This window comes from Calonectris borealis, chromosome 6 (assembly GCF_964195595.1).
Source record: "Calonectris borealis chromosome 6, bCalBor7.hap1.2, whole genome shotgun sequence".
Lineage (NCBI taxonomy): Eukaryota > Metazoa > Chordata > Aves > Procellariiformes > Procellariidae > Calonectris > Calonectris borealis.
The window spans coordinates 28,578,101-28,590,616 of record NC_134317.1 but is presented as its reverse complement, the minus strand read 5'-3'; the positions used below and the strand labels follow the sequence as shown (position 1 = coordinate 28,590,616).

General features: G+C 37.6%; 1 protein-coding gene across 2 annotated transcripts in view; it reads left to right on the top strand.

The window, feature by feature from the left end:
- Positions 1–12,516, top strand: part of RAPH1 (Ras association (RalGDS/AF-6) and pleckstrin homology domains 1) — a 95,373-nt gene that overhangs the window by 31,141 nt on the left and 51,716 nt on the right. For both annotated transcript variants that reach the window (XM_075153411.1, XM_075153412.1), the window contains 3 exons: positions 5,778–5,897; positions 9,380–9,485; positions 10,387–10,904. In XM_075153411.1, coding sequence (XP_075009512.1) covers positions 5,778–5,897; positions 9,380–9,485; positions 10,387–10,904 — 744 coding nt within the window. Of the gene's footprint in view, positions 1–5,777; positions 5,898–9,379; positions 9,486–10,386; positions 10,905–12,516 lie in introns of those variants that run through there.

The following is a 12,516-nucleotide window of genomic DNA, read 5'->3' as shown; positions in this document are numbered from 1 at the left end:
GACATTATTTGGTTTTTAAAATGTGGCAACACATGCTATCTTTGTATAATACATAAAAGCAGAATTTTAACTATTAAAATTACTGCCTGGGTAATTTCAGAAACATATGAGGTTATTGGTTATAAAGGTCTCTTTGCTTTTACTGAAGTGGCCGAAGCTTTATCTTTTATCAGACATTCAATGTGTTTTCACCATGTTGTGTGACTACCAGCCTGGAAAACTATTGTCTGAAGCATGGTTTAAAAAAAGAAAAACGAAAGTCAAAGTTGGCTCAAAATAGTATATTGAAGGAGGCTTTCACTTGACATAAGATTTTTATTTGGGATGTTTTGAATTTGAATTTTTTGGCTGACAGATTTGTACCTCAGTTTTTGAATTTGAGAGGCGTTGGAATGTCTGTGTGCTGTAGGAGGCTTGGGATGTATTCAGCTAGTACCTGTGCTATGTGAAGCTAAAAGAAAACAAATGCTCTTTTGTTCAGGTTTTCATCTAGATTACTCTTAACGTAAACTGGGTTATAGGACATTGGATAATGCACAAAGAATTTCCCATAACTTTCTAATCCCCCTCCAAATATCTTTTTCAGGAGTAGTTAATTTCAGAATATTTTATGCTTGTTAAGAAGAAACATGGAAATACTAAAGCAAATGATCTGCACTGTATCGTTGGCCTAGTGTGCTGCGGTATTAAATTCAAAGGAGAAATGTTAGTGTCAGTTATAGTGTAAGACTTTCGTATTTTTTACCGAAAAACATGCTGGATTTGATTGGTCCCTGTCATGCAGACAGAGTATTAATATGAAACAAATAATTTATGTGCTCAAACTACCTTTCATTATTTACCAGAACTTCAAGAAAATGTGTAGAAACGTGGGTGTGAGCTTTGGCTGTCAGTTTTGTGAAAGCATTTCAGTTTTTTTCCTAAGTAACCTTATTTCTTTAAGCAGTCAGGTGAACGAGTATTAGAGGTGAAAACCTGCTAGAATCTTACTCTTGTATTTATGTGTGCACCCTATGCTTATGTGCTCGTACGGTATGCTACTGTTCTGTCATATACAGCTTCTTAAACAGAAGTGGATACTGGCATGATGACACATGGATGATCACAAATGGAAGAATAGCTCTGATTTCCAAACCAGCTCCAAACAGAGTATGTTTTCCAAACCAGAGTATGCCATATAGTTCCTTTTGGTTCCTGAGGCTAGATTTTAAAATGCAGAAATCCAGTTACTTGTTCAGATGGTGTTTTGAACGTTTGTGTATTGTCTACTGCATCCCTATAATAGATTTGTAATAAATTCCATAGTCGTTTTTAGGAAGAAAATCCTTAGTTCAGTAACAAGCATGAGCTTGTACAAGCTTATGTTTAAATAATAAGAAAGGTTGGGGGTGAAAACATCAGTTGCCTGAAAGAAAGATGGTTTGTTTTCATTTGGGGGTTTTATGCTGTCAGTTGCCTTTGAACATACTTAAGCATCTCTAGTTCAAAATGCTTATTATAGTGCTTCTGAAATTATAGTGAACAAACACATTTTTGTTGCTCACCCTTTAAACACATTGCTGTTTCCAGTTGGACTCAGAATTCTATTTTTGTTTCTCTGATAATCTTTCCATCATTAATCAAGTGTGTTGTAGACAAATCCTGAAGTCTTTTACAACTACTTTTTTCAGTGCAGAGTGTTTTCATTATAAGGAAATATTGTTAATATAATAAAATTTCCTCTTGTCTTGAACTGGGTTGATTTAAGGTAGGAACTGCCATCTCAAAGTGCAAGTCTGTAGAATGGGGTCTCAGTGAAATCTCTTGGTTATAACTTACTTCTGTCCCAAAGAGCTGTCCCAAAGATCTTGCTTTCTAGTGACAGCAATTTGTTAGTTTCAGAATTCTGCCATGGTGTCTTTTCTTGAAACTGTCAAAATGGTATATTTGAAGCCTTGTTTGGGGGCTTTTCATCTTCCCTCACATGTTTTGATATCGCATCATTTCATGCTTGTCCTGGCATACTGAAAGCTACAATGGCTTGCATAAGAATCAGCTTGAAAGAGTAAATGTTTCTTTTTCCTAAATTATTGGTAAGTTTTTTTCCTTACAGTGTAATTAAAATAGTAGATTATGATTAAATATTGCAACTGGTGACGTCTAATGAAAGCCTCAGTAATTATTAATAAAATAATGTTAGAATACTGTGCTTCATGCATTTAAAGGGGAACAAACCTAATGAACTGTTTTGGAAACTAGACAGTTGACTTACAGCAATTATGGGTCTGCCTGTTTAAATAGCATTTCAAACAGATAAAGTTGACTGATGCAGTCCATAGTGGATAATTAAATAGTACATAGACCACACTTTAGTGCAGGAAGCCTTACTTGCATATGGAAGACTATACCATATTGGTACCTTAATTTATCTAGGTATCCCAGAATGATGCTGCTCATTTTCATTAAGTTCTATTCTGACATACACTTGAACAGAGTAGAAGGTGAAGTGTTGAAAAATAACTTGAATCCTAAAATTACTTTGGCACATCACCTGGTATGAGCTAAGCAGAAGCAATAGCTACTTAAACTCTGCTACCCTGCAAATGCTTTGGGAATGTAAGTGGCTTACTTTATGGTGTCACACTAGAACAGTTATTCCTTTTCTATTTCTTAGATCTAATTGAGTTCTAAATGACTCCTTTAAAAAAAACAAACAAACAAATGAAAAAAACCAAACCAAAACAAAAACCCAAACAAAAAAACCCCCACAGAACAAAACACAAAAAACCCTACTCCCCCAACCCTTAAACTTATGCCATTTTTCTTTCTTGTTATAAATAAAAATGTCATATTCATAGAAAGGTGTGATAACTCCCAGTTAGGTCATGATTTGCCAAGTATGGTGCATGTTTGCTGTGATCAACAACAAAAAAATGGTTGTAAAAAGGAAAATTTCAAGCTTTTTAATTGGAATGTGCACTCTGAGTTGTTACTTCTTTTTCTTATGTCAAAAAGTTCAGATACTGTTATCTGAGCATTTTGTCTCTGCCTTAATTTATTGAATTAATCCTTTAATTAATGTCCTTTGGGATATCTTCTTCCAATAGTGGAGCTTGTGCTAAGAGAGATCCCTTTTACAGAACTAGCAAGTTAATATTAGCTGTTTCTTAAGTGAGACACTATCCTCTGTGTGCCTTTTGCAAGCAAACGTTGACAGGCTCATAGGAAATGCAGCTGACATTAGGAAGCTTGGGTGGGGACTGCGAGGAGCTGGCAAATACTACAGGGTTTAGTGCCAGACTTGCTGACACAACAGTACTTTACTTGTAAAAGTTTTCTTTAGGCTGCTAATTCTGTCTTCAGAGTAACTGGAACTGAAGCAGTGTCTCTGACGCCAAGTTAAAATAGCTAAAGCAACAGTTTATGAGAAATTGAGAATGCTGGTTTCTTTCCACGGCTTAGATCCTCAGAAATATTAGTAAAAAGAACAAGCTCCTCTTTTAATGGAAGGATGAGTTATGAACAGTGCCATAGAATGAATGCTCTGCAAAACAAGTCCCATCTAACTGTAGAGTAAGTGGCAAAAACACCTCAAAGAGGGAAAGGCTGGCGGTGTAAAGTATCTGTAAATACTGAGCTTGGTCTGTTTTATATCACAGTTTCCATTTATTTGATTTGCCAGTTCATAGGCATATTTCCTAAGGCATGCTTTTAATAGCTTCCCTTAACCTTCAAATAAAAATTCTTTATTTCAAGTGTATCTAGACATTGGGAAACGGTATGTTGTCAAATGCAAACAGCGTTACAGCAGTTTGACCATGTCGTCTTAAGTATAATGTGTGTTGTCTTGAATTTACAATACGTAAAAGCCTAAGGAGTAGTAAAGCAAAGCTTTGAAAGAATGTGGAAGTGGAATCCAGCTTCTGTTTGTTTTACAGAAGTTCAGGCAGAGTATGAGTTGCTGCTACTGTGCCTCCATTTCTGTATGTAGGAGGGCTTTCAGGTGACATCGTGGAGAGGAACCTTGCAGGGGGAGGCACGCCTGACTTACAGAACATAAAAACTGGTGCGGTCTTCGTGGAAGGATGCAGCTTTATTACATAAGCATATTGGTGTTTTTTGGATTTCAGCATCATTCTTAGATTTTAGGAAGAGCTTCCTTTTCCTTCCCTGGAGTGCTAGAAGTACTTTACAGGACTCAAAACAAGTGTTGGAAGAAATGAGGTTCAGATAGTGAATTTAATCTGCTCAGTGTTTGCTCGGTGCAGTATGCCATGCCAGGTTAGCTTTAATATTATTGCCCCTTTTAAGGTAAGCAGCTGCATTGTGCTCTCCCACAAAAGTAAAATCTCAGTAGGAGACTGAAGCGGCTTTGCCTAGAGCAACTGGATGGCAGTATCTTGCGTCTGTGGGAGGCATTGGCTTCTGCTAACCTCAGAATTGTAAATCACCTCTGAAGTGTTCTGTTCCATGATTATTTTATCAAGGTAAAGTGAAATATAAGCAACATATAAATAGAAGGAAAGGCTATTTTTAAATCATGGAGGTTTTTTGCATGAACTATTGTCATATAAAGTCAAAACCGGATTGAACAGTTTTTCTCTGAGATTACCTTTATCATCTTTCGTAACCTCTCTCGTCAGTTTAACTCTGCAACACTGTGATGTCTTTCAGACCAAGATTTGTCTTTTCCTGAAGTCTAGCATTTAGAAAGTTTGCTTTTAAATCTACGAAATGTAAACTGATGCTTTCTGAACGCTATGTAGTAAATTACTATGTTTGACCAAATCAAGCTGTACAGCACACCATGAATTTTTTGTGTAGCTCTTGGTGGCGATCTGTTCTCATGTCTCTCTGGACATTCCATAGCACATCTCTAGGGTTTACTCTTCTGTAGTGCCTCATCGCTCCCAAATTGTTGCCTATGTCATTTTCCTCCCAAGTATGTAAATTTTCATTCTGAACCAGATCCTGGGTTTAACAGTGTGGATGTACCCAGGAAGGCATGTGTGTCTTAACTCCATATAAGGGGCTTGGAGGACATGTTTGCGGAAGAGAATAGAGGCTTGTTTAACAAAAGATTAATTTCTTTTGAGGTAATAACAGATAACCTTTGGAGAATGTCAAGTCTTTATCTTGGTCACTCAAATTTGTTGAATGAAGGAGGGTCTGATAGCTGTAGTGGTAACTCTCTGCTTCCAGGGAGGAGTTTCTTTGTTGGGTAAAAATTGTGCAGTATCACTGAAGTGATCTGGACAGTGTCCAAGATTTAAACTGTCTCAAGGGATGTATTGCTGGCATTCTCTGTGGCCTGTTTAAGCATTTCTGTTTATGGACTTGTAGTTAGCTATTTGCAGTGCAGTGAGACTGCACTTCCTGTGGGTTGAATGGTGTTGCTTAACTGTGGTCAGCTGAATTCCTTGGACAAGAGTTGAATTTTTGTAATGTAAAGTCAATAGACTTTGCCAACAATAGCTGGCAATGAATGCACGTGCAAGGCTAGCATGAAATAATTTCTGATGGTGTATTAAATATTGTGGACTCTGTTCTTCATCTTTTTCTGCATGGTTCTGACAAAAGTGAGCTGCAAGAATGGCTTTGTAATCATCCATTGCAGCTTTCACACTAATTCTTTACTTGTGAGCAGGATAATGAAGTGTTAATGTATGCAATTTTTATAAAGCTTATGGACAGACATGTGCTTTGACTTCAGAACACTTTTTCAGAAACTTAGTAGCTGACATCAGTTTTCTTAGACTCTGATACAATTTGAGTATCAAACTTTTATTTTTTTTCAGATGGAGCAATTATCAGATGAAGAACTTGACCATGGTGCAGAAGAAGATAGTGATAAGGAAGATCAGGATCTGGACAAGATGTTTGGGGCCTGGCTGGGGGAACTGGACAAACTCACACAGGTTAGGGAGGTTTCAATCATCTCACAGAGTAATTCTTTAAGTATTACACGTTTCTTTTCAGTCGGATGCTAACTACTTAGCACTACCACTTGCAGCAAGGTAGACTGTAGCATGTGACCAGCACAGTATTCTTTAAAGGTTTCCAAATTGCCTTGTTTTCCCCATCTCAAAGTTGTTAAACTCACTTTTCACAACCTGCTAGTTTGACCTTTCCCAAAAGGTACAATTCCTTCTGACAACTATGGATTTGGTATTTTGTCCTCATGTATATAGAGAAACACTGACTTCAGCTGGCTAGAGGTACGCTATATCTCCAAACATATGACTGGACATTGTCCAGCTATGACAGCATTTATTTGTTGCACCTGAACAGCAATAACGAACAAGAAATTGTGAATGTTGCCATTGATGACATGGTAAGGTCCCCTGATACACCCTAGAGCACTCACCGTTATTGCAGAGTACTCTTGCATCAGAGAGGCAGCTTATAGGACATCTTTTGGCACTTCCTTCTTTCTGGTGCTTTTCCTTTCCTTCACAAGCAAATCTTGTGTTTTGCATGCTATGCCAGACCCCTGGGGTGATAGGCCATTTCTCTGTGACTGCCTTTTATGTTTTTTTCAGCCATGTGAGCTGAATAACGTATTTTATTTCTCCCTCTTTGTCATGTAAACTTAAGCCAAGGCATGATACCTCAAGTTTCAGTAAGGTAGAGAAGAGGCAGCTTTTCTCATTTTCATCTTACCCAAAGAGTGAAGGAAAATTGAGCTAATCATGTGACAGCACTTCAAATTCAGGCTCATCTCTGTTATCTTCTGGTTAAATCTCTGCCTGCAAGATCTAAATGTAGATAGCACTCTAGAGGAAAATGATGTTTTTTTCTGAACTTGTGCATGCAGGGCAATAAAGAATCCTGCCTTTTGAGATGAATGGAAGTCAGTGTGAAATAAATCTGTATATTGTAATTCTTTTTTAACTTCCCGTGAAGGATTTTTAATGGTAAGTGGGAGCTGTTTTGAAGGCATGGGCTCTGTAAATTACCTTGAGTGAGGATCTTCACAGAGGAGCACAACAGGTAATTGGTCTTAGGCCTTTTGTTCTCTGCCCCTTTTTTCTCAAGTGTGAGCAGCCTAGAAATATCGGGGCTTACAGCTACACTATTGACATACAGACTTTATGGTGATATCTCAATTTGTGTGCTGATCCATGCAAAATTCTTAAAACCTACTAACAGATAGTTAAGGGGAGGACCCACATTATTTGTTTCTCACTTTCATATTGCTGTACAACACAGTCTGCAACATAGCCTGACAGTGGCACTTTTGTCTTTTGTGACTACTGAGAAATGACATTTCCCCCAAAACCTTGAATGACCTCATATGGTTTTGTATAAACAAGTTAATGCGGTTAGTTGTGTCTCTGTTCATTTGTTTGGAAAGTGATTGTGTCCTGATGCAACTGTCCCAATAAAGTCTCAATAAAGGGGGGTGATTAGAGCTAATGAGCTCCAAAGTGCATTCTACTGTAGTCTCAGCATTTGTTGCTATTTATTAGCTGGACTCTAAGAGCAGTAGGAGGAAAGGATTTTTTTGTCCCCGAGTTCCTTGAACTTTAACTTCCTTTTTAGATTACCTAAATGTTTATTTTGGGGAGATTGAAAGTAAGACCCAGATTCCTTTCCAGATGGAGGTGCTTTTTAGAAGATTTGTAATTGTTAAGATGCCCATGAGATCATTTGAATTCACTTTGCCCTCTTTAACTCTTGGGCTAATAAAAGCATTATAAAATGTAGTCATAAAATTTGCAGCACGTGTGAGCAGTGTTTGGCACTGATGCAGAGTTATCCTGCTCTAGTTATCCTCCTCTGTGGTGCAGGTTAAATGAAGGAAATCTTACCTTGCTTTTCATGATCATTCAGAACTAAGCTTTTGGTGCTGTTGCACCAAACTATTCTCCAAACTGCTAGTTGAGCATCATAATGTGTTATGGAGAATGTGCTCTGGTAATAGTGAAAGCGTATCACATGTGTTTCCAAGGATGTGAAATAACTTAATTATTATCAAATTCAGTAAAACACATTTTAGATGCTTTTAACCAGAATATATTTGCTTTACAGGAAATCTTTTGTGGCAGTCTATGGGTTCAGTCTGAAGGAATAAGCCCTAGCTTGCCTCTTCTGTCTCCAGTTTCACTGCTGCCTCTAGATAGATTATTATTATTATGGTTATAGATAGATTCCGGCTTCCCCCTTCCCCTCAGCTATTCTGTGTGGGACAATATGTAAGCTCCATCAGAGGTGAGGTTTCTTCCACCTGCTGGAAGACAAGGCTGCATCACTGGCTTCTCATTAAGTGGTGATTGACTTACTAATAAAGTGATTTTTTTTTTTTTTTTTTGAAGTTTGAGCCAAACTCGAGCCTCTCCTTTGAGGAGAGAAGGGAGTTCAGCAAAAATAAATATTAGGGGAAAAATATAGTGCATTTGGTTTTTAACAAAGGCTTCAGTAAAGATGTAGAAAATGGAAATAAAAAACTTAAGTGAGAAACTTTGTTCTGCTAGAGCTAGAAGATGCTTTTCTTTCAGACAAGCATATCTTCAGGAAAGCTCTATCAGTACAAGCATTGCTTAAATTCAAACCCTCTGCAGGCCTGTCAAGCCTTAGCGACAAGAAGAGCTAGATTACCCATGTTACACTTGTCACTCCAAGGGCAGCAGCTCCGTGCCTTGTCATGCACCTCTTGGGTCACCAGCTGGATCATAGTGTCTTACTGCTTGCTGCTTACAAAAATGCTGGTTTTTATTATAATATCATGCCCATATTAGCTTTTATAACATAACAGTTCAATGTTTTGGGTAGAAAAATGTCTTGTCTTTTTTTTTAACCTATATTAGTTTTTCAAAAAAATTTATCCTACATAAACTGGCTGGGGTTTGCTTTCACAATTTAATATTTTTCACAGGAAAGGTTTATTGAGAAAAATGTCTGAATTTAGCCAATTTAAAATCCCTTTTAATAAAACAGAATTCTTCATTGAATGCATTTGTGTGCTTAGCCATGATTAAGCTCATAAGTTAATGATGCATTTCTTAGAGAGGGTGCCACTGTTCGAATGTGTTTAGATACTTGTGCAATTTGCTGCAGAGAATTTGTTACAGGTAAGCCAGCTATCTGTGTTTCAAAATGAGCTAGTATGTAACACCACTTAAAAATGCATTTGGAATATGCTTCCGTCCTTTTGATTCTAACAAAAAACAGAATGTGTTTAACATCTTTCTCCATTGAATAGCTGAAGTTAAATCTCTGTGGTATGGTGATGTATGTTTTCAGTCTAAAGCCTGAAAAAGGGATATTTTTTTTTTTTTATATGCCAGGAGCTTTTGAAAAATTTCTCCTAGAGAAAATTAAGTTTCATTCATCTTGGAGATTTGCTTGTCCAGTTCCTTGTCAAACTTTATTCTGCCCTTTTTCTTATCTTTTTCAGAGTTTGGATACAGATAAGCCTGTGGCACCAGTGAAGAGATCACCCCTCCGTCAGGAAACCAATCTTGCCAACTTCTCATATCGCTTCTCCATGTACAATTTGAATGGTTTGTTGATTTATTTACCCTCTCAAATATTAGTTTAGGAAAAAAATCTGTTCCAGCTACAAATAAGAACATTGTAAAATATAAGAGCATTTAAATACACTTCTAGCTGAAGTGAGAACATGTTTGCTGAGGGCATTGCTTTCTGATGGCAAAGAATTTTGAGTGTCCTAAAGCACTATCTTTTATAGCACCTAGTATCTGAGAATTGTAGTCTAGTGTTTGCACAGAAATACACATTCTGGGATCTGGTCTCATGAAAGAATGAATTGATGTGTGTCTGTTAAACGGGAAGAAAGATCATCATGCTTGATGGGATAGGATGCAGGAATATAGCTACAGAATGCTTTCACATTAAACAAAAATAATATTTTTCCTTGTCTTAAAATAGCTTCCCCTGGTTGTAATATGGGAAGCCTTATTTTAAAGGCTTGAGTGTGTGTACAGTATTGTGTGTTTTTTTTTAAAGCAGTGTCACATACCTTGCACTGCTTTAGCAGAAAATGCTTAGCAAAACATCTACCTTTCACCTTTTTTGAAAAGTAGAGGTGTGATATTATAAAATATATTTTTAGATTCTGTTCATAGGACGGCAGTTTAAACTTTTCAAATGTAATCTGAACATTCATAGATTCCTTCTGTCAGCAAATGTATTTAACCTAAATAGTTTTTTGGGAGGTTTTTTGTTTGGTTTTTTTTTTAATTGCTTTTAGACTGGTCAAGAGTAGTAGTGCAAATAAATTCCTGCTTAGCAGTGAGCAGAGATTTTGCAACACAGATGGGAAAAGAAAATACAGCTTCCTTTGCTCCCTTACCCTAACTGTTAAATTTGATAACACAAAGTGAAGAGTTCACAGACAAATGAAGTAACTCTGCAAGTACTGAAAACTCTTGTTTGTTGCAGAAGCCCTGAATCAGGGGGAGACTGTGGATCTAGATGCCCTCATGGCTGATCTCTGTTCCATAGAGCAGGAGCTCAGCAGCATTGCGTCTCATTCAGCAAACAATACTGCAGTGAAACGCCTTGCCACAGAATCCAAAGCTCAGAAGCCACCTGCTAGCCGACCTTCTACTAAGCACAGCAGCGGGAAAGGATTATCTTCCTCGTCTGGTAAGGTGACTAAACCATCACATGCCAACGTATCTTTGGATGACATCACTGCACAGTTAGAGAAGGCCTCTTTGAGCATGGATGAGGCAGCCCAACAGTCTGTTGCAGAAGACACCAAACCAGTAGTTACTGCTCAGCACAGAAGGACGGCGTCTGCTGGCACAGTGAGTGATGCTGAGGTGCGCTCAATCAGTAACTCCTCCCGTTCCAGCATAACCTCTGCAGCTTCCAGCATGGACTCCTTGGATATTGATAAGGTGACGAGACCTCAGGAACTGGACTTGACATCACAAGGGCAACCAATCACTGAGGTAGAGTGTCATTAATTCAAGATTTTTGATTTGGTTTGTTTTTTTTTTTTCTCCAAACTCTTTCCCCCCCCCCCCCCCCCCCTCCTTCCCCATGCTGACACTCCTAGCTAAACATCTGCAGTGCAGTGGGGTTGATTAAAGATTAAGATTGCTTCTGCATGGACTGCACATGCTGTGGCTACTTCTTTCTCTGTTATTGTTTCTCTCTGCAAGGAATCTTTTTAAAGAATGTGTACTACTTTTTTTTTTTTTAAGGGCTTTCCCCATCTCTTCCTCCTCCGAAGCCAGTCATGGATTTTAATGTTTTATAGTTAATGCTTTTATTCTAAGTAAATCTCATATATTGCTTTTAATCTAAATCTGAGGAGCACACAGCTGTGGAAAAAAGAAAGTACAACTGACAAGACTACATTCCTGTTACAGTACACTTAATACCTGAAACACATGCAGCAATTTGAGTGCCTATCTGGAGCTATACTATACCAGTAATTTGCTGCTACTAAATATTCTTGTTTAATATATGACAGGGAGAACTCTTTGAAGCAATGCACAACACAGAAAAGCAACTGGGCTGGGGTACAGCAATAGCAGATGTTCATTTGGGATTTTGGAGCCTCGGCGTTGCTTAATCAGAAAGGAAACTTATCCGTAAAAACAGCCAGTTTGGGGAACGTTGAAAGTGCTGGTGACTTGTGTGAGGAAATGGGGAAAATGTTCCGGTGAATTTAGAGAACTTAAACTAAAGCTGTCTTGTAGAAATATGCTCTGAAACAGAAATCTGGCCTGTTCAAAAGTCAGTTGTACTAATATGCATGTTCTCTTTTACGGGAGAAAACTGGAACAAGCTGAGTTTATTCTAATCAATAATTAACAGTAATTTGAATGAGCTGTGCTGAAAGCATGCCTCTACCCATCTGCAGCAAAAGTTCATCTGATGTAAAGAGTGAATGATGCAGGCTTGTCTGTCTAATGATCAACTTATCAAGGTCACGCTTAGATTTAAATCTTTATTTGAAATGGTGAGAAATGAATGAGTGACAGTTTAGGTAAACTTTCTTTTTGTATAAAAAGTTGGTGTTCAGTATATTTTTATGGGAGATTCGTATTGAGTGAAGCAAAACAGAGGTAGATAGAAATGCGTCCTTTTCTCTTTGGAAAGTTAAAATGCAAACCTTTGCATTATTGCTGTAGGCCTAAGTGTTGGAGCCAGCCTGTGACAATCATTGATTATATTGTTGTCTGTTTGTCAATCATTTTCTTTTCTGTGGTATGACAAGGTTTATTTTTGGGTTTTTTTGGATCTCTGACCGTTATTCATGCTGATATCTCTTTTTTTTTTTTTTTTAATGTAGAAAGTAGGCAATATTGCATTTTTGTCTCAGGCTAAAAAGATGATTTTCTTGAATTAATCGCTTTTGTAACTTGTATAGCACAAGAAAAACTTGAATTTTGCATTTCTTAATTTTTAAAAATGCAGGATGTTTTCTACAGTTCGCTTTGCAGGTCTCCCTCTAGATCTCAGCGTCTCTTACTTCAGGAGTGATATGCTTGAGGCATCAGTAAGATTGCCCTTCTTGTCTCCCAGATTTTTCAATTCTTCACATGGCATGAG